Here is a 22,431-nt window from a genome sequence, read left to right on the forward strand (position 1 = left end):
GTAATTGAAGAACACAAAGCCAGTAAAAATTATCTAGTTTAGAGTTCTCAGTATTATCAAATAAACACAGGAAGCAAAAACAGAGCCAGTTAGTTTTAATAAGATGGTGTAAGACAGTACTTTTCAAAGTGATAAAAAGCTATCTTAATCCCTTTTCTACTTAGTAAGCAACCAATAAAAATTCTCAGTTCAATAGAGGCAAAAGTTACAAATAGAAGGAGCAAATTATTTTAATTTTAGATATAAACTTGCATGATCATAGATCTTAATTCATTAAAAAATATTCACTGTCTATGTTTTAGACACCTGGGATTCAGCAATGAAAGAGACAAGGTCTTTGTGCTCTAGAAGCTGATAGTCTACCCTCCAGATTTTGTTTATAACCGTTGACAGTATCTCATATTTTTTATTTGTAGGATTTCAATTAACAAAGCATATTTATTTCATATTATCTCTACCTCAAAATCACAAGTTAGACTTACTTGAGGCCGGATTGGATGTGAAGTATCTCATCATTGTCTGCTGCAGAGAAGGTACTCTCCACAAACAGAATACAAGGACATTTGCAGCTATAATACCTGCAAAACAAATACAATTTAAGGAGGTTAAAAATAAGAGGAAAGAGGCCAGGTGTGACGGCACATGCCAGTAATCCCAGCGAATCAGGAAGCCGAGGCAGGAGGATCACAAGTTCAAGGCCAGCCTCAGCAACTTAGCAAAGCCCTAAGCAACTTGGCAAGACCCTGTCTCAAAAAATAAGAAGGGTTAGGGATGTGACTCAGTTGTTAAGAGCCCCTAGGTTCAATCCCTGGCACCAAAAATAAATAAATAGGAAAGAAAATCAGATCTAAAGTTCACCCGAATACAGTGAGCTAAGGAAAGCAAATGAAATCAATGTCTATAAAGTATCCTGGTTAAGTCAGAGATTCCTGAAAAACTGCAAATGCTCTAGGAGTTAACTTCCTTTACCTAAATCCATATTTCACTTCTTCACAACAGTTTACTTTTTTCAATAAATAATGAGATCTATAATTATTGTTTGATAATGGACAATTCAGAGACAAGTAATGTACAGAATTAGGTTATCTGGCCAAGAGTAGAAAAGCTAACATCTCATCTTTTCCCATAGGGATGGCATACTTCTTAAACGTATGGTAAAAATTCAGGAATGAAAAAAGAAAAAGAGAATTCAGGGATAATCTAGAAGAATTTTGCAACTGCTTATTTGCAATGTTTACATATGGAAACTTGGCTGACTTTTTGTGCAAGAACGTATAGTGTTAGATCAATAAATTGAGTAGGTTTAACTATAAAATTAATGATTAGTCATACTTAGGGTCAAAATCAAGTTATTCTTGAAAATTATACACTTTAAAAATGCATTTATTTTTTAAATTGCCACACTCCTTGCACAAAGTATACTATCATCTACTTGATTTCGTTAAAGGACTTAAACATTGCTCATTCCTCTAATCTCTAGGCAACAGGCAAGTAGCACTTCAACTTCTTCAATGGTAAGGACTACAGCAACATTCTGATAAGAAATTTTCTTTAAAAGATACTCTTTTTAGGGTCCTTGCCAGCAGCTCTATATTTTGGAGTCACTGTTGGCTTCCACATTTGCTCATTCTGTGAGGCTCTGGGTTACCACCTGGTATTATGGTTTCTGCTCTCCCTCTTGAGTTAGGTAGAAAGGAAGATATCATTTTTCATAGTTTTTTTTTTTTTTTTTTTTTTTGGTGGTGCTGGGGATTGAACCCAGGGCCTTGTGCATGCAAGACAAACTCTACCAACTGAGCTATATCCCCAGCCCCATTTTTCATATATTTTAAGACATCATTTACCATGTAAATATCTGAAATCAGGACGTATCTTACAACTGGTGGTCCCTTATAGTTTAATTAGTTGCATTTTTTTTCTCTTCAATAGTACATTAAATTGCATTCAATTGAATTGATTCCATCCATTGTACCAGATGTCTCACTAATAGGCACTGCAACAGCTGTAATGCCATCTTTGGTAAATAACTAACTAGAATTCTCAAAGAAGGTGAGAGGAGCAGTGTGTGTGAAAGAATGGGAAAAAGGAGTCCTGAGCAAGGCAAGGAAGAGCAAGTGTGTACCTCCTAATGAGGAACCTGCTATCTGGGATGAGGAAGTGAGCAGATTCTCCACAGATGGAGAAATGGAATCCCAGAGGAGTGTCCTATGGGAAGTGAGCCCAGTGTTGCCTAGTTTTTTTTAGTTTGTTTTGAGAGTAGAACATCCCTTACTCTTCAGAGCCCTCCCTTAGGTCTAGATAATCATAGTGACTGATATTTTGGGTAAAGAAAACCTGAAAATAATTTAGCCATGACCATAAAAATGCAGGAAGTTTCCATGATCATAATGTTAGGCATCCAGGGATTAGGCATTTACTCTACAATTCAATGCAAAGAGAGCAACATGAGTCCCCTGATCCCACCTGCCAGCCTAAAAAATGGCAACCACTACTCTATCTACTCTGTCAGTTCCATAAGCTACTTCCTCAAACCAGTGACAGAGCACACACAACTTCTGGAAACCGCAGCACGTAGTAAAGCAGGATGCATCTCTGGATGAAGTGATTATAACAAGGGAAAGATAACTACTAATATGAAGGTTAACAGTCATCAGAGTTAATACTGCAAATATAACTGCAAAAATCCTTTCTGACAAGTTACAATATAGTACTGGCACCGTAGTCAAAATCTCTCATGAAGACCAGTGGTCACTAAACTTCTTTGATTAGGAACACTAACAATAAACAGTTGAATATACACACCTAATATGTCTATATTTAATTACAAATTATGTACATGAACCAATATAATTCATTGTAAAACAGACACACTAAGAAGAAATGAGAAAAGTAAAATGCAAGTATTTTCTTCATTGTAAACTGCATTCTGGAGACCAATTATTGATGAGAAAATTGAGATTTTAAAACATACAAGTTGCCTGAAAGCCAAAGTCAGTGGCCAAGGCAAAATTCCTAATCTAGTACCCTTTCCACTTTCCATTGTGATTTATTTATTTCAATCTTGGCCACCAGAGGGCTTCTGACACCAGACAAAGGGTCCTCAAGGTGGGTAATACATGGCCTGGTTCCCAGAATCAGAGATGTGTGGTTAAGGCAGGACCTACTGAGGGCACATTGGCTAAGAGTTAGGGGAATCCAGCATAACTAACTCTGGCCTACTTACACTATAAATTGGGCAAGAGGCCTAACCTCTGAGGCTGTTTCCTATTCTGTAAGATGAGAACAGTAAAATCTACCTTAAAAGGTTAGATTATGATAAAATGAGAAAGTATGATTAAATATAACAGTCACACAGTGACAACACAATAAATGGAAAATACAGTAGAAAGAGAATGGTCTTTGTAGGTCTGAATCCTAGGTATGCTATTTAGTAGCTCTATTGACTGGTGGCATTTTCATCCCTTTCACTTTAGTCCCTCATCTGTAAAAAGAAACTAATACATCCTACCTCATAAAGGCTATAGTGAGGACCATAGTTCAGTGGTAACTTACTTGCCTAGCATGCACAAGGCTCTGGGTTCAATTCCCAGCAGAAAGACTATAGTAAGGCTGAAATAAGCTACTGAGCATAGCATTAAATGCCCAAGGAGCAATGGTTCCTTTCCCCTCCTCCTCTTTTGAGAAACAGGACAGCTTAAAGTCTCTGTGTCTCTGCTTAGAAGGGGTGTTATCTGCTTCCTCCTGACTCAGTAACTTCTTGGACAAGCTATGCACTACTGATTCAGGAAGGTTGCTACTGCCCCAGAGTCTACCCTTACCAAGAGTGATGTACTCAATTATATCATATATATCAGTGAAAACAGCCAAGTATTTTTTCTAAAAATTCTCTCCTTCATAAGTTATAAAAAATTGTGGCAAAAACTGTCAGAATCAACATTTCAGAACTCTGGAAACTAACCAAAGACTTGCAGCAAACCCAGGGGCCATTTATTTGATTCTCAGAACTAGCTTTGCAGCAATTTGCCTAGTCCCACCTCCGGCTTTTTAGCTACAGAAAGCCTTGAAAACAACCCACATTCCCAGTACAGCCCAACAAACACAAAAGGAAGCTGAGAGACCAAACTGGAGCTCTTTCCAAGCCTTAATCTCAAAAAATAATCATAATTTGACCTGCCTGCTGATTCCCAGGAAGACCCTACTTTCAAGGCTGTCTGACTTTAAAAATGAATGGAACTGTCCAAGTGCAAACCTCCTTTTCCCAGAGGGCATTTATCAAAAACAATTACATGTAAATGATTTAAGTTAAAGGTTGCCTGAGATGGTAAATAACATTCAGGGCAAATAAGAGACCAAAAATCTTAAATGAAAAGCAGAGGGATGAGATTTCCATAGGATCTTTAAAAACCTCCAACATATTCCTGGAATCTAAAAGCCCACATGCAAAAAAACGACAAAATACAGGAAGACAAAATTTGTTACTAGAGACAAAGGATATTATAAAGAATAGAAAAATAACAGAAAAATCAATGAATCCAAAAGTTGGTTCTCTGAAACCCTAATAAGCAAAATAAGCTTTCAGCTGTAATTAAAAAAAAAATTTAAAAACTCAAATTACCAAAATCCAGAATGAAAGGAGAATCCTACTATTGACCTTATAGAAATGAGGATCACATGGGTTAGAGATGTATGTAGCTCAGTGGTAGAGTGAGTGCTTAGCATGTATTAGGCCTTGAGTTCAATCCCAATAGACACATATACAAGACTTTAACAGAATAAGTGTATACCAACAAATGAGATTAGATGAAACTGAAAAATTCCCAAAAATACACAACTACTAAAATTGATTCAAAAAGAAACAGAAAATCTAAATAGCTAGAAAACAAGAAAAAAAATTTGAATTAGTAATCAAAACTTACCACAAAAAAATAAGCCAGAACTAAATGGCTTCATTGATATTGAGTTTCCCAGGGCTGCTATGACAAATTATCACAAGCTCAGGGGCTTAACATACAGAAATTTATTCTCTTATATTTCTGGAGACCAAAATTCTTAAGTCAAGGTAACAAGATGTCAACAGTCATGTTTCCTTCTGAATGCTCTAGGGAAGAATCCTTTCTTTCTTTCTTTCAGCTTCTAGTGGCTCCTACAATTCTTAGCATTGCTTGGCTTATAGGCGCAAAAATCTGATCTCTGCCTCCATCTCTTCACAAGGGATTTTTTTTTTTTTTAAGTCTTTACACTCTTCTAAGGACATGAGTCATTAGTTTTGGAGTCCACTCTAATATGATCTCATTGTAACTATACCTACAAAGCCCTTATCTCAAACAAGGTAACATTCTGTGGTTCTGGGTGGACAAGACTTTTTGGAGGTGTGGGGAGACACTATTCAATTTACAACAGATGAATACCAAAGAAAGGTGAAATTAACACCAACCATTCTAAAACCCTCCTTTAAAAAAAAAAAAAAAAGAGGAAAGAACATCTTTTGAGTCATTCTATGCAGCCAGTATTACATTGATATCAAACCAAAGATATCAGAAGAAAACTATCAACATTGCTTCATGAATATTTATACTAAAATTCTAGAGGAAATGTTAACAAATCCAGCAACATATAAATCATGATCAAATGGAATTTGTCACAGGAATGGAAAGCTGCTTCAACGTGTGAAAAATCAATCAATGTAATACTTCATATTAACAAAGCTAGAGGACTCAATTACTGGCTTCAAAACATACAACACAAACTTAACAGTAATCAAGACAGTGTAGTACTAGCGTAAGGACAGACATACAGAAAACGAAATAGAATCGACACACCAGAAATAAACCCACACAATCATGGCCAATTGGTTTTTGACTAATGTTCAAAGGTAACTCATGGGGAAAGTATAGTTTTTTCAATAAATGTTGAAGAGACAAGTGGATATTCATAAATAAAAGACTGAATCTGGACTTCGACCTTACAGCAAATACAAACTAACTCAAAATATATCAAAGACCTAAATATAGGAGGGAAAACTATAAATCTTAGCAGAAAATATAGGTATGAATCTTTGTGGCCTTGAATTAAGCCAATTCACAATTAAGCCACATTATTACGTGATTCCGTTTATATGAAATGTCCAGAACAGGCAAATCCATAGAAAAACAGATTAGTGGTTGCCTAGAGCTGAGGAGAATGAGGAATGACGGCTAATGGATAAGGAAAATGTTTGGGATAATGAAAATGTTTTGGGATTAGATAGATATACAACCTTGTGACTGTAATAAAGACCATACTTGTTGGTGAATTAAAGATATAAGAGTTATATTTCAATTTTTAAAAAAGTGACACACTGATCTGGGAAACACTTGGTTCAGCAACCTCTAGTCTTGTGGCCCAGAGAAAGCAGTGCAACCTCTTTTCTTTTCCTTAAAAAAACAAAAAAACAAAAAACTTACTATCCCACTTGAAGTCCAATAGCTAAGCACAGGATACCTTCTGTTTCTGGGGTGAGCCAATTCACCCCTCCACAGCTCCGCAACCTGAGGAGGCTGCTAACTGACCCCAGATCTGCCATCCAGAAAGTGACAAGTATGAATATCCATAGCAGCCAAAGAATGAGCTTAAGCAACCCCTAAATCCAATTCACAGGAATCAGGCAAGTACAGGAGTCAACCTGTTAGCTTCACTTAGTGCCTACAATTTCTCTTTCTAGGCAGCATCCACAAAACTAGAGGACTCAATTACTGGTTTAATTGAATAAGGTCAAGGCCCGTAGTTACTTGGAATCAAGAGGAAACTCGGACTATCCATATTCCATCCTCCCATGGGATGAAGACAAAGTTCAAAACTAATATGGGAAAACAGAAACTAATATGGGACAAATCCCCCCCCCACACACACACACAGCGAGGCAAAGACCCCATACTGCTAACCATAAAAGGGGTTATCATTTCTCTGCATTCTCCCTGTAGATGAGCATATCTAATCAATCCCTGTGAGCAACTTTAAGAAATTAATCTGACCTATATATACTCTATACATTATTGGACATTTAAATTGGCGTAGAACTTCTTTTACAACAATACAAAATTTTGAATGTATATACTGAGTACTTTTGACTCAGCATTCTATCTTCAGTAACTCATCCTAAAAATACACCTGCACAAGGCTGCAAAGGATATGAAGAATATCCACTGTAGTATTACTTATAAAAGCAAAGACTAAAAACAACCTAAGTATACATTAATAAAAGAAATGTTAAATAATATTCATCCATATGGAATGCTACAATGACATTAAAAAAGAATAAGGCTGGAATATAATTTCCATTTCTTGATTTGGATGCTGGTTATTATGGACATGTTCAGTTTGTGAAAATTATAATTCAATATATTTGTACACAACTCTATGTACATTAATCTTCAATAAAATATACAAAAGAATGCAACAGATCTATTTGTATTGATATGAAATGTTCTTTAAAGTATTAAGTGAAAAAAATCAAAGTAGAAAAGATGCATTATATATCACAATTTATGTTTTGAACTTCAGATAGATATAAATGCTTACATATAAAAACATTATTTGTGAGAATACAAAAGCAATTAATGAGGTGGTGATTATTATGAGAAGGAAACTTTTTTCATCTGTTACTATGTATACCTATTCATCTTATAATGACAAATCAAACCCAGGAAGTCAAGAAGGGCTCCCTTTCTCCCCTGGGTACCAGCTTGATGACTTGGAACACTATTGAAATTTGGGCTTTTAAACAGTACCCAGATACCTGGGATGGGGCAAAACTGTAGTAATTATAACAACTGTGATTTGTTATAGTAGAAAGTGATAGGTTGTAATAAAAAGCACATTATTTGAATTATGAAGTATGTTTGATTCCCATATCCACCCTTCTTTTTTTTCTCACCTAAATAATAAATTTTATTCTTTTAAAACTCCTGGTTAAGAAGATGAAAGAACAAAGGTTTTCTTTTCTTTTTTTTGTGGTGGTGGGGAATTGAACCCAGGGCCTTGTGCATGCAAGGCAAGCACTCTACCAACTGAGTTATATCCCCAGCTTCCCCATATCCACCCCCTTCTAAGAAGTCTGTGAACTCAGATTGTTATTTAACCCATCTGAGCCTCTGTTAGTCTACCTGAAAAATGAGGATACTATTAACAAGGTTCTTATGATGATTCATAACCATAACACTTTACAGCACATAAAGCACCTAGGATAGTACTGGAAGCAATAGGAGGCACTCAGCATTAGTTGTGTCCTTTCTTTCCCAGAGATAACTTGTCTGAAGACTAGGAAGCCAGGAATTACAGAAAAGTAGTAACTGATGAAAAAGTTAAGAGGAACTAGAAGATCAAGGAAAACACTACCTCACCAGCAATCTCATTAATAGGGAAAGAGATTTTGGCCTGGGAACTTAAAAACCTTAAAAAGGTAAAAGGAGAAAGAAAATTGAACTAAAACCCAATAATTTGATGGAAAACAGCATTGCAAAGAAAAAAATAGACTTCAGAGACTGGGGCAGAGGGGTTGAGGGCCTTAAGGCAAGCAGTGCCTAAACTTTGGAGTTGACAAAAGATATGGACTTCTCCTCATTGTGCCCACTTTGATAAAAAACAATACCTGAACTGAATCTTTCTCCTGAATTCCAAAATAGTGAAGGCAGCATTCTGCTGAAAGAACAGGAACCTAGCAAGGCCCTCAAAGGCAACCCTGAAAACCAGAAAGGCTGGACAAAATATTCTCCTTGGAGGCTGCCTGGGGACCTTACAGATCAGGTCAGAAGAGGCAACCAGTGAAATACAAAAGCACAGACAAGTCTCACTTTGAAAACTGCTACCTTGTGCTCTTGACCCTAAAAATACCAAGAGCTTACAAAATCTTCTTTCTAATTAATACAAAGTTTGGGGGCATAGTTCTGTATAACAATTAAGAACATGAAAAAAAATCCCATAACCAAATAAAAAAGAATTAAAACCACATCTTTAAAAAGTGAAATCTCAAGGACAGACAAAATAGAACACTAAAGACTCCAAATCTAACATGATATACAAGGGAGGTTTTTCACTGTACCATGGACTCCACTTTATCAATGAAATAAATTACAAGTATCCCTATCAGAATAAATTATCTAAATTTAGAACTAAAAAAAAAATTGATAAATTTGAGTCATGCCTTACTATCAAAACTCCAGAACCAAAGACATTTGGACAAAATGCTTTGCTGTCTGAACCTACTAGATCCCAAAATCTTGCTGTCCAAATTCAGAAGCCCAAGAGATTCAGATAGCAAGAAATCCTTATGTGAAGTGCTTGGTGTCATCACAGAAATCTTTAATAACCTACTAGGTCTTTCATGCTGCCAACTGTCTAGAGATAAACACTATGGAGCAAAGTTCTGGTCTCAGATATTGAAAGTTCTAGGTAAGAATTTTGGTTCTTTAAAAATGACCGGAAGAATGGGCTGGGGCTGTAGCTCAGTGGTAGAGTGCCTGCCTTGTGTGAGGCACTGAGTTCGATCCTCAGTATCACATAAAAATAAATAAATAAAAGATATTGTGTCCATCTACAACTAAAAAAACATTTTAAAAAATACAAAAAGAAGAACATGCACATTACCATCTATAATCCTAGGGAAAAAAACTGAACAGAGTAAATCTATCACTCCTTACTCAGTGATGAGCTGAGTCAGCCTTCACTTAGGATCAGCCTGAGTAGCAACTGAGAAAGCTAAGCAAGGAAAGCTGGACTGTCACCTCTAATGGAGACAACATATTATTAAAGCACCAGTTTATCCTTGAGAATTGCAGTCTATAGTTAACAGATGTTGTAAAGCTATACTACTACTAGAGAAGTATGAGGCAATGTGAAACAGCTCAAATTGTTTCCTCATCTTTTAAATGTCTCTTGAATAATGTGTCAATTCAAGATCTTTAGCAGAACCATTCACATTTATGTTATTCAAAGCACTTTATACTCAAGTTGCTAGTTTTATCACAACTATACTATACTCCTGACGACAAATTGCTTTAAAAAAAAAAAAAAAACCCATAAGGCTAGAGGGTAGAACTCTGATTTTCAAAAACCTCCCAACTGGCTTCTTTGAATAACTATTTACTGGCATGACAAAGACTTTGTTTGAATGTGGTGCTGAGGATCGAACCCGGGCTGCACGCTTGCCAGGCAAGCGCACTACCTACCGCTTGAGCCACAACCCCGTCCCTGAGTCCATGTTTCTTCATGTGAAATGGCAGAAAACCTTTACAAGTGCCCTCAAAGAATACAAGGTATTAATTTCAAGATATTATAAAATGCTTTGAAAATACTGAAGGAAATCAAAATTTTGTTATCCTAAGAAAATTCTGTTATTTCCAGAAAACTTGCAAACAAATATATGAATCTCAGTCAAGAGAGAGATTTCTGTGAAGTAACTATTGACACTCTGGAGTCCATACTCTGTAAAGGTGTGGCAATATACTTTGAAACATCTCAATCTATTGGTTCAAAATGCCATTCAAGGGCTGCGTCCTAGGACACCTTGAAGACACTGATCACTCCCTTGTAGTAGAGAAGAGGATGCTGACCCACCATCCTATCATCCGAATCGGCTGGAAGGAACCACCAGATGATGTTCACCTTCTGGCTAAGAGAAGTCACGTGGCCTCGGGGCTCTGAAAGTGAAGGAAACTTTCAGGACTACAAAATGTATCCAATCAAAAATAAAAATAAGACCGCCTCCGCCCACCAGCAGACACCCACCGAAGTCAGGCTCAGCCCAGCTCCGCCTCACTGACCTGCGCGGAAGCTGGGGCCCAAGGTAGGCCCGAGTCCATCCCATCACTGGCAGACACCTGCCAGAGACCTGCCAGAGCTCAGGCAGGGCCCAGACTCTACTCGCTGACCTGTGAGCAGGGCCCAGGGTAAGCTTGCCCACCCCCCACCACCACCTGGGAGCCCAGATCTAATTTGAGATACTGCAGCCATCCTCATAGCCTTCCCCATGTAGTAGCCTCTACCTTGGGACAACAGACAGAGCCTAGAAGCAGCTGCATCTTGGAGCAGGCATCCCAAAGCCAGTGTAAGGCCCACCCTTTCAACCCCATCTCTGTTGCATCCATCTTGGGGCACCTCCACTGGTATCTGGAGTTACCTCCTGCTATTGCCGTGACGACCTATAGTTGCAGTAGCATCCATCCTGGGACACTGGCAGGGTCTGGAAGCCCAACGCCAAGGTGAGGTACAGATAATCTGTACAGATACTACAAGATTATAGGGTAGAAACTGTAATACCTCACATCCACACTGCAAGAAAGGAAATCACATAGACAACATGAAAAAACAAGGGAGGAAAATGCCCCAAACCAATTAGGACACAATAACAGAACCCATGGGCAGTCCAGTTGATGAAATGTCAGGTAAAGAATTCAGAATGTTCATAATTAAAATGATCTATGAATTAAAGAATGACCTAAATGAGCAAATACAGGCAAAAATTGATCACTCCAACAAAGAGATAAGAGCGTAAATACAGGCAACTACTGACAACACCAATAAACAGATAAAGGAACAAATACTGGCATCCATTGATCACTCTAACAAAGAGATAAGAAAGCAAATACAAGTAGCAAAAGATTACTTCAAGAAAGAGAGATTCTGAGAAAAAAAAAAATCAGAAATCCTTGAAATAAAGGAAACAATAAACCAAACAAAAAACAATAGAGGGCTGGAATTGTGGCTCAGTGGTAGAGTGCTCGCCTACCATGCATGAGGCACTGGGTTCGATCCTCAGCACCACATAAATGTAAAATAAAGATATTGTGTCCACCTAAAACTAAAAAATAAATATTAAAAAGAAAAAAAACAATAGAAAGCATCACCAATAGACTAGATCACCTGGAAGAGAGATCGTCAGATAATGAAGACAAAGTATACAATCTGCAAAATAAAGTTGACCACAAAGTGAAGATGGTAAGGAACCGTGAGCAGAACATCCAAGAATTATGGGATAGCATCAAAAGAGCAAATCTAAGAGTTATTGGGATAGAGGAAGGCACAGAGATTCAAACCAAAGGAATGCACAATCTCTTCAATGAGATAATATCAGAAAATTTCCCAAACATGAAGAATGAATTGAAAAATCAAATACAAGAGGCTTATAGGACACTAAATATACAAAATTACAACAGATCTATACCAAGGGACATTATAATGAAAATATCTAGCATACAGAATAAGGATAGAATCTTAAAGGCCACCAGAGAGAGGATCAGATAACATATAGGGGATACCAATTCCCTTCTCAACAGATTTTACAACCCAGACCCTCAAAGCCAGGAGATCCTAGACCAATTTGTATCTCAGCAGATTTTACAACCCAGACCCTCAAAACCAGTAGATCCTGGAACAACTTATACCATACCCTGAAAGAAAATGGATGCTGGGCTGGGGTTGTGGCTCAGAGGTAGAGTGCTCGCCTAGCACAACAAGTGAGGCCCTGGGTTTGATCCTCAGCACCGCATAAAAATAAATAAAACAAAGGCATTGTGTCCAACTACAACTAAAAAATAAATAAATAAAACGGATGCCAACCAAGAATCTTATATCCAGCAAAATTAAGCTTTAGATGATGAAATAAAAACCTTCCATGATAAACAAAAGTTAAAAGAATTTACAACTAGAAAGCCTGAACTACAGAGCATCCTCGGCAAAATATTCAAAGAAGAGAAGCTGAAAAACAATGAAAATCAGCAATGGGAGGTATGACACTAAAGGAAAAACTAATCAAAGGATAAACCAAGTGAAGTTAAATACCAAAAATAAACAAAAATGGCTGGGAATACAAATCATGTCTCAATAATAACCCTGAATGTTAATGTTAATGTTAAATTCACCAATCAAAAGACAGACTGGCAGATTAGATTTAAAAAAATAAAATAAAAAAAGACTCAAGAATATGCTGCCTCCAAGAGACTCATCTCACAGGAAAAGATATACACAGACTGAAGGTGAAAGGTTGGGAAAAATCATACCACTCTCATGGACTGCGGAAATAAGCAGGGGTTTTCATATCAAATAAAATAGACTTCAAGCCAAAGTTAATCAAAAGAGATAAAGAAGAATATTTCATACTGCTTGAGGGAACCATTCATCAACAAGACATACAATTATAAATATCTATGTCCCAACAATGGAGCATCTACGTTCAAACAAACTCCTCTTAGGTTCAAGAGTCAAATAGACCACAACACAATAATTCTGGGTGACTTTTAACACACCTCTTTCACCATTGGATAGATCTTCCAAACAAAAGCTGAATAAAGAAACTGTAGAACTCAATAGTACAATCAACAACTTAGACTTAACTGACATATATAGAATATTTTATCTTTCAACAAGCAAATATACTTTCTTTTCAGCAGCACATCTAAAACAGACCATATATTATGCCACAAAGCAACTCTTTAGCAAATAAAGTAGAGATACTACCCTGCATTCTATCAGATCATAATGGAATCAATGATAAAATAAAAAATAAGAGCTATTCCAACACCTGGAAACTAAATAATTTGTTACTGAATGAACAATGGGTTGCAAAAGACATCAAGGAGATCAAAAAATTCTTGGAGGTAAATGAGAACACAGATACAACATATTGAAATCTCTGGGATACTATGAAGGCAATACTAAGAGGAAACTTCATTGCATGGAGTTCATTCCTTCAAAGAAGAAAAAAAATCAACAAATACATGACTTAACATTATATTTCAAAGACCTAGAAAAAGAACAAATGAACACCAAAAGCAGAAGACAAGAAGTAATAAAAATCAGAGCTGAAATCAATGAAATTGAAACAAAAGAAGCAACTGAAAAAATTGGCAAAACAAAAAGCTGGTTCTTTGAAAAAATAAATAAAATTGACGTACCCTTAGCCATGTTAATGAAGAGAAGGAGAGAGAAAACTCAAATTACTAACATACATGATAAAAAAGGAAATATCAACAGACCCTACAGATATACAAAAGATAATTAGAAATTATTTTGAAATAAAATAGAAAATATCGAAGGCATAAACAAATTTCTAGAGTCATATGATTTGCTCAAATTGAATCAGGATGATATATACAATTTAAACAGATGAATTTCAAGATAAAAGAGAAGACACCATCAGAAGCCTACCAACCAAGAAAAGCCCAGGACCGGATGGATACAAGACCTTTAATGAAGAACTAATACCGATACTCTTCAATTTATTTCAAGAAATAGATAAAGAGAGTACACTTCCAAACTCATTCTATGAGGCCAATATCACCCTGATTCCAAAACCAGGCAAAGACACATCAAAGAGAGGAAAACTTCAAACCAACATCTCTAATGAACATAGATGAAAAAATTCTCAATAAAATTCTGGCAAATCAAATACAAAAACATATCAAAAAGACAGACACCACGATCAAGTGAGCTTCATCCCAGGGATGCAAAGTTGGTTCAACATACAGAAATCAATAAATGTAATCCATCACATCAATAGACTTAAAGAGAAGAACCACATGATCATCTCAATAGATGCAGAAAAAGCATTTGACAAAATACACCACTCCTTCATGTTCAAAACTCTAGAAAAACCAGGGATAACAGGAACATATCTCAAGATTGTAAAAGCTATCTATGATAAGCCCCAGGCCAATATCACTCTAAATGGAGAAAAACTGAAGGCATTCCATCTAAAAACTGGAACAAGACAGGGATGCCCTCTTTACCACTTCTATTTAACATAGCTCTTGAAACACTGGCCAGAGCAATTGGATGAAAGAAATTAAAGGGACACAGATAGGTAAAGAAGAACTCAAATTAGCACTATTTGCCGACAATATGATTCTATACCTAGAAGACCCAAAAAATTCCACCAGAAAACTTCTGGAACTAGTAAATGAATTCAGGAAAGTAGGAGGATACAAAATCAAGAACCATAAATCAAAGGCATTTCTGTATATCAGTGACAAATCCTCTGAAAGGGAAACGAGGAAACTACCCCATTTACAATAGCCTCAAAAAAATAAAATAAAATACTTGGGAATCAACTTAACAAAAAGAGGTGAAAAACCTCCACAACAAAAACTACAGAATGCTAAAGAAAGAAAGAAGAACTTAGAAGATGGAAAAATCTCCTTTGTTCTTGAATAGGCAGAATTAATATTGCCAAAATGATCATATTACCAAAAGCACTATCTAGATTTAATGTAATTCCAATCAAAATCCCAATGATATTCCTCAAAGAAATAGAAAAAGCAGTCATGAAATTCATCTGAAAAAATAAGAGACCCAGAATAGTTAAAGCAATCCTTAGCAAGAAAAGTGAAGCAAATGGCATCACTATACCAGACCTTAAACTTACTACAGAGCAACAGTAACAAAAACAGCACGGTATTGGCACCAAAATAGACTGGTAGACCAATGGTACAGAATAGAGGACACAGAGACTAACCCACATAATTACAATTATCTTACATTAGACAAAGGCACCAAAAACATACATTGGAGAAAAGATAGCCTCTTCAACAAATGGTACTGGGAAAATTGGAAATCCATATGCAACAAAATGAAATTATGAAATTAAACCCCTATCTCTCACCATGCACAAAACTCAAAGTGCATCAAGGATCTAGAAATTAAACCAGAGACACTGCATCAATTAGAAGAAAAAGTAGGCCCGAATTCTCCATCATGTCAGAGGCCCCTATTTCCTTAATAAGACTCATATAGTGCAAGAATTAAAATCCAGAATCAATAAATGAAATGGATTCAAACTAAAGAGCTTCTTCTCAGCAAAAGAAACAATCAGTGAGGTGAACTGAAAGCCTACAACGTGGGAACAAATTTTTATCACACACACATCAGATAGAACACTAATCTCTAGGATATATAAAGAACTCAAAAATCTTAACACCAAAACCCAAATAACCCAATCAATAAATGGGCCAAGGACCGGAACAGATACTTCTCAGAAGGTGATATACAATCAATCAACAAATATATGAAAAAATGTTCAACATCTCTACCAACCAGAGAAATGCAAAGATTTCATCTCCAGTCAGAATGGCAGCTATTAAGAAGACGAACAACAACAACAAGTATTGGCGAGGATGTGGGGAAAAGTCACACTCATACACTCCTGGTGGGACTGCAAATTTGGTGCAGCCAATATGGAAAAGCAGCATGGAGAATCCATGGAAAACTAGGAATGGAATCACCATTTGACCTAGCTATCCCACTCCTCAGTCTATACCCAAAGGACTTAAAAACAGCATGCTACAGGGACACAGCCACATCAATGTTTGTAGTAGCACAATTCACAATAGCTAAACTGGAACCAACCTAAATGCCCTTCAGTAGATGAATGGAGAAAGAAAACATGGTATATATACACAATGGAATATTATTCAGCATTAAAAGAGAATAAAATCATGGCATTTGCAGGTAAATGGGTAGAGTTGGAGAATATAATGCTAAGTGAAGGTAGCCAATCCCAAAAATACCAAATGCCAAATGTTTTCTTTGATTTAAGGCTACTGATTCATAATGTGGTAGGGGAGGCATGGGAGGATTAGATGAACTCTAGATAGAGCAAAGGGGAAAAGTGGAGGGAGGGGAAGGAAGGGGGTTTGGGGGTAGGAAAGACGGTGGAATGAGATAGACATCGTTATCCTAAGTATATGTATGAAGACACAAATAGTATGATTCTACTTTGTGTACAACTAGAGATATAAAAAATTGTGCTCTTGGGATGGGGCTATGGCTCAAGCTGTAGCGCGCTCACCTGGCATACGCGGGGCGCTGGGTTCGATCCTTAGCACCACATAAAAATAAAGATGCTGTGTCCACCAAAAACTAAAAAATAAACATTAAAAAATTCTCTCTCAAAAAAAATTTGTGCTCTATATGTGTAATATGAATTGTAATGCATTCTGCTGTCATATATAACAAATTAAAATTTAAAAAATAAAAAACAAAGATACCATTCAACATTCAAACAGATTTTAATTGATTGCCTCTAGTGTAATATATGTGCTAAGTGCTATAACAAAATGGAAAAATCAAATCACTTGTCCTCAAGATCCTTACATTTCTCTCAAGGTTGTTACATGTATAAGGCAGGAGGTGTTAAAAATGACAAAAACTGCAATGAGTTCAGGAAAAGAGAAAGCAAAAATTAAGGCTTCCAGATAGAGGGGCTGGGGATGTGGCTCAAGCGATAGCGCACTCGCCTGGCATGCGTGCGGCCCGGGTTCGATCCTCAGCACCACATACAAAACAAAGATGTTGTGTCCGCCGAGAACTGAAAAATAAATATTAAAAATTCTCTCTCTCTCTCTCTCTCCTCTCTCTCTCTTTAAAAAAAAAAAAAAAAAAAGGCTTCCAGATAGAGAAAATAGTCTGAAAAAAGGAAGATAAACATACTTTCTCGGGGCTGGGGATGTGGCTCAAGCGGTAGCGTGCTTGCCTCGCATGCGTGCGGCCCGGGTTCGATCCTCAGCACCACATACCAACAAAGATGTTGTGTCCACCGAGAACTAAAAAATAAATATTAAAAAAAATTCTCTCTCTCTCTCTCTCTCTCTCTCTCTCTCTCTCTCTCTCTCTCTCTCCCTCTCCTCTCTCACTCTCTCTTAAAAAAAAAAAAAAAAAAAAAAAAAAAAAAAAAAACCATACTTTCTCTACTTAGGTAGATACTAATAAGTGACTAAAGGCAATATTTTGCTATTCTCTACAATATTTTTTTCCTATCTCCTCTGAAATAACTTACAAATCCACTTTCCCAAATTAGTCACATAGGGCTAAAAAATATTGTACAAATGTTAAAGAGCTAGATCTATCTTTCCATAAAAATTTACAAAGAAGAAAAATTAAAAAATCATAATGACATGCATTGCGTGTTTACATTTAAAGAGGGTCTTATAAATAGCAAAGGTGGAAGAGATTGAAAATTGGCTTTAGAATGAGACACTGCATTCTGAAACTCAGCCCTACTATTTATTAACAGTTTGACTTTCAAACAGTTCCTTCTCTGAAAGTTGGTTTCCTTTCTATAAAAATGGAGACAACTACCCTATAAGCAACCCTGCAAGATAAGGAGATAATATGCATAAAGCACACAATATATAGAAGGTACTTTTATCAATGTCTACTTTAACTTATTAAATAGGGGAAGTAATAATTACTCATGAGCTATGCTACAAGGAAAGATTCTATAACAAACTAATCATTTTGTCAGTATATTAGATCAAAATTCAAAAATGTGACCCAGAAAGTCATGAAAACCCTCATGCCAAACTAGTTTTTTGCACTCTTACATCAGCCTATAGGTACAGACTCTGAATGTCTTCTAAACCACTGGTGAGCACGTATGAAAGCCATTGCCTGTGACATACTGTACCTTTTGATTTGATTTCTCTTCCCTTGAATGGCTAAAACGTGTAAGCTAACACAAACCTGTCACAGTCCGTTGGCCATCACTTAGGTTATTCCACCACTTGTTAATCTAAAACAGAAGGAAAATTGCATATCACCGCACGTGAAACACTTTTAGGCTAGGAAAATGAAAATCCAGAAAGGAAATGCCTGTGTATGAAAGAGGGATTCTTGAGGCTGGGGCTATCGCTCAGTGGCAGAGCACTTTCCTATCATGTGTGAGGCACTGGGCTCGATACTCAGCACCACATAAAAATAAATAAAATATAATGACACACACACTATAAAATAAATAAATAAATAAAGGCATGTTGTCCATCTACTACTACAAAGTTAAAAAAAAAAAAGGAATTACTCATTTGCAAAATAATCACAATGCAGTAGAATGGAAAAAGCATGTGTTTTAGTCAGATTACATTCTCAACACAGTCACTGACTAGACATTTTACGTCTTAGCTTTGGTTTCCTGATATATACATGGGACAATAATAGATATCAAGCAGCATCGCCAGGAGGAATATCAATAATGTGAAGCAACTAAGCTACACTATCAGATATAGACAGGCATTGAGTGATTATTCACCAAGGGCCTATTGAGTTTTAAAATTCCAGCTGAGGCCAGTTTTAAAATTCTAGTGACACATGCCTGTAATTCCAGAGACTCAGGAGGATCACAAGTTCAAAGTCAGTCTCAGCAATTAACTGAGACCCTCAGCAACTTAGTAAGATCCTGCCTTTAAATAAAAAGAACTGGGAATATAGTCCAGTGGTAAACTCCCCTGGGTTCCATCCCTAGTACCATCAGGAAAAAAAAAAAATCTGTTTAGGCAGGGTGGTATGCACCACGCTGAGGAAAGAGGAATACTTGAGACCAAGAGCTTGGGGCCAGCCTGAAACATACATTGAGATCTGGTCTCAAATAAATAAATAAATAAATAAATAAGATAAAAATAAAATCCTGAGAATATTTTGTAGCAAAATTGCTATTTTTCTTAAAAGATATAATAATGGCATTGAAGTTCAGACAAAGATATAAGGAGAATCCTAAATTTTTAAAGATATACACTGAAATTTTTATGGTTGAAATATGCCTAAGACTTGCCAGGAGCAGTGGTGCATGCCTGTGTTCCCAGCAACTCAGGAGCTTAAGGCAGAAGGATTCCAAATTTGAGGGCCCTCTTGGCAACCTAGCAAGACCCTGTCTCAAAACAAAAAATAAAATGGGCTGAGAAGTTAGTTCAATAGCAGCACTCCCCTGTGTTCAATCTCCAGTACTGCAAAACAAATGAAAAAATAATAATGCAGTGAGGGAGAGGAAATGAAAGGGAAATAGATGTATAACAAAATTGGCACTGTTAGTAACCACTGAAGTTGGACAATGGTGGTACGTAATACTTTTCTACTTTTGTATATGTTTATAATTTTCCATGATTAAAAGTTTAAAATAAGAAAACACATTCTAATTATAAAATTGAACTAGATTTTGTTATGGAAAAAAACTCAGGATAAAAAAAATTACTGTTCAGTATGTATGTGATTCCATTTCTGTAATTATAATAAATTTGTGCATGAGTTCCCAGACCTTATTCACTGCACAGGCAGTGGTGTGAATGGGGTCCCAGAATCTTGCTTTGCTGCCCAGGCTGTGTAAAACTTTTATTTTCCATCTTAAATTCATGTATTGTAACAGTTTTCTTTAATGGGCATGAATTTTATGTATCACAACCTATCATTTAGCTATTATAAAAATCTATTTTGGACTAAGATTATATATATATTGCTTATGCTATTTTTCACCTTTTTTTTCCCATGAAGTATTTCCATCATAGTGAATCTTTTTTTTTTAATACCTTTCAAAAATTATTTAATTTTTTTTTTTTAATGTGGTGCTGAGAATCAAACCCAGTGCCTCACACATTCTAGGCAAGTGCTCTACACTGAGCCACAACCCCAGCCCCCAAATGTTTCTTTAAAATGGTGAAAAATAGGGGCTGGGGTTGTGGCTCAGTGGTAGAGCACTTACCTAGCATGTGTGAGGCACTGGGTTCAATTCTCAGCACCACATATAAATAAAGGACCAACAACAACTAATATTAAAAAAAAAAAAAAATTGAGGTACGCTTGGACATTAAAACTTCACAGCACAGAGACACGCTGGAAACCTCTAGCTTTTGAAGGGATCCAGGGTTATGTAATGTCTGTTTTACAATCCTCTTGAATAATATACTGAATAAAAATCTGTTAGTTATTGTTTTCACCTGCAAATATTATCATTGTTCTGCCATAAAGCCTCTCTGAACCTATAGGGAAACAGAGGAATGATTCCTTCTCCCTAAATATGAAAACCTCAAACTGTCATTAGTAAAAAGAAAATCCAAGATTTTTCTTCTCAGGCTCTCATCAACCAGTATCAGATTGTCTCAAATTAAAAAAAATAAAACAAAATTTAAAAAGACTGGGGATGTAGCTCAGTGGTAAAGTGCCCCTGTGTTCAATCATCAGTACTGCCAAAAAAAAAAAAAAAGAGAGAAACAAATCATTCAGAGAACTGAGGAGCCACCATGTGCATATTAAAAAATAAATGGAAGCCAGGTATGGGGCGCACACCTATAATCTCAGCGGCTGGGGAGGCTGAGGCAGGATGATTGCAAGTTCAGAACCAGCCTCAGAAATGAGGAAGCACTAAGCAACTCAGTGAAACCCTGTCTCACAAAATAGGGCTGGGGATATGGCTCAGTGGTCAAGTGCCTCTAAGTTCATTCCCTGGCACTCCCTTCCCCAAATAAATAAATAGAAATTTCTGTAAGTTCTATAGTTGCACCTCTGTGTTGTATCCCATACTAAGTAGAGTCAGAAACACTCAACAATGGGGATTTTACCTTAGAAAGCTCTTCAAAATCCAGTTAGTTGGTGGCTCTACCCCTAAGGCATGTATATTTTGAGTAACTCCTGATTTTGATACACACTCTGAAGTCATCCAGCAAGGTGATACAAGTAAAATAATGGGCCTTATACTGTAGTAGGGCTGGGATGAGGCCCCAATACATTAATTTTTAACAACTATCTGTGGTGAATTTGATGCATATGGGTAGAAGGAAAAAATTCTTGGAACACTATCAAGTACAACACTGCCAGACAGATAACACATTAATAATACTTACTGTGGTAAAAGGACTTTAAAGAAGAATGTTAAGTACACTGTCTTAACATCTATGGATGGAATATAACCATTATCTAAAAAAGACTTCATAAATTGGTTAACCAGACTTCAAAAATTGTGGTTAACTATAACAAAGAAAGTAAAGTTTATATTTACCTCCTTTCTGAGGTCTCCTTCTTTTTGTGGTCTTATGCTATCCAACCAATCAGCTTTTATACCATCGAAATAACTCTGGACTCTGGACTTCAGTGATTCATATTGCCAAATAGCTGCTGATCCAAATGCACAGCCTGTAAACTATATAAAATTAAATGTAATACAAAATAACTAATAGGGAAATAGGTCTCTATATAATTCCAAGGACAATACTTTGCTTTTACAAACCAATAGAAGGAACATCTGGCACAGTAAAAACTATCAGGTGACAAGAACATTTTATTGTTTTCCATTTTGTTAACTTCGTAAGACCTTAAGGCCTGTTTCCAGCAACAAATCTCCAGATGAATTCAAAAATTCACATTGTATCTCTTGAAATGCTATGCCAAATAGGAAGGCCCATAAATTTCTTCTCTAAAATTTATATACTGACTGAGGCAGATCCTAAAAGCAATTATTAGGGGGGCTGGGGTTGTGGCTCAGTGGCAGAGGGCTCGCCTAGCACATGTGAGGCCCTGGGTTCAATCCTCAGCATCATATAAAAATATGTAAATAAAACAAAGGTATTGTGTCCATGTATAACTAAAAAAAATTTTTAAAAAAAGCAATTATTAAATCCATTCTGTAATCAGAATTCATGAGCCCAG

At 36.5% G+C, this 22,431-nt stretch overlaps 1 protein-coding gene across 4 annotated transcripts in view; it reads right to left on the minus strand.

The window, feature by feature from the left end:
* PARL (presenilin associated rhomboid like) overlaps nucleotides 1-22,431 on the minus strand; it is a 48,218-nt gene that overhangs the window by 13,573 nt on the left and 12,214 nt on the right. The window contains exons 3-5 of one of the 4 annotated variants that reach the window (XM_081301076.1): nucleotides 21,785-21,925; nucleotides 18,490-18,538; nucleotides 483-578 (exon numbers count right to left, since the gene is read on the minus strand). In XM_081301076.1, coding sequence (XP_081157202.1) covers nucleotides 483-578; nucleotides 18,490-18,538; nucleotides 21,785-21,925 — 286 coding nt within the window. Of the gene's footprint in view, nucleotides 1-482; nucleotides 579-10,590; nucleotides 10,829-11,152; nucleotides 11,307-18,433; nucleotides 18,539-21,784; nucleotides 21,926-22,431 lie in introns of those variants that run through there. The other 3 variants (XM_081301078.1, XM_081301079.1, XM_081301077.1) reach the window with 3 other exon arrangements.

This window comes from Spermophilus citellus, assembly GCF_964194105.1.
Source record: "Spermophilus citellus genome assembly, chromosome: 7".
NCBI lineage: Eukaryota > Metazoa > Chordata > Mammalia > Rodentia > Sciuridae > Spermophilus > Spermophilus citellus.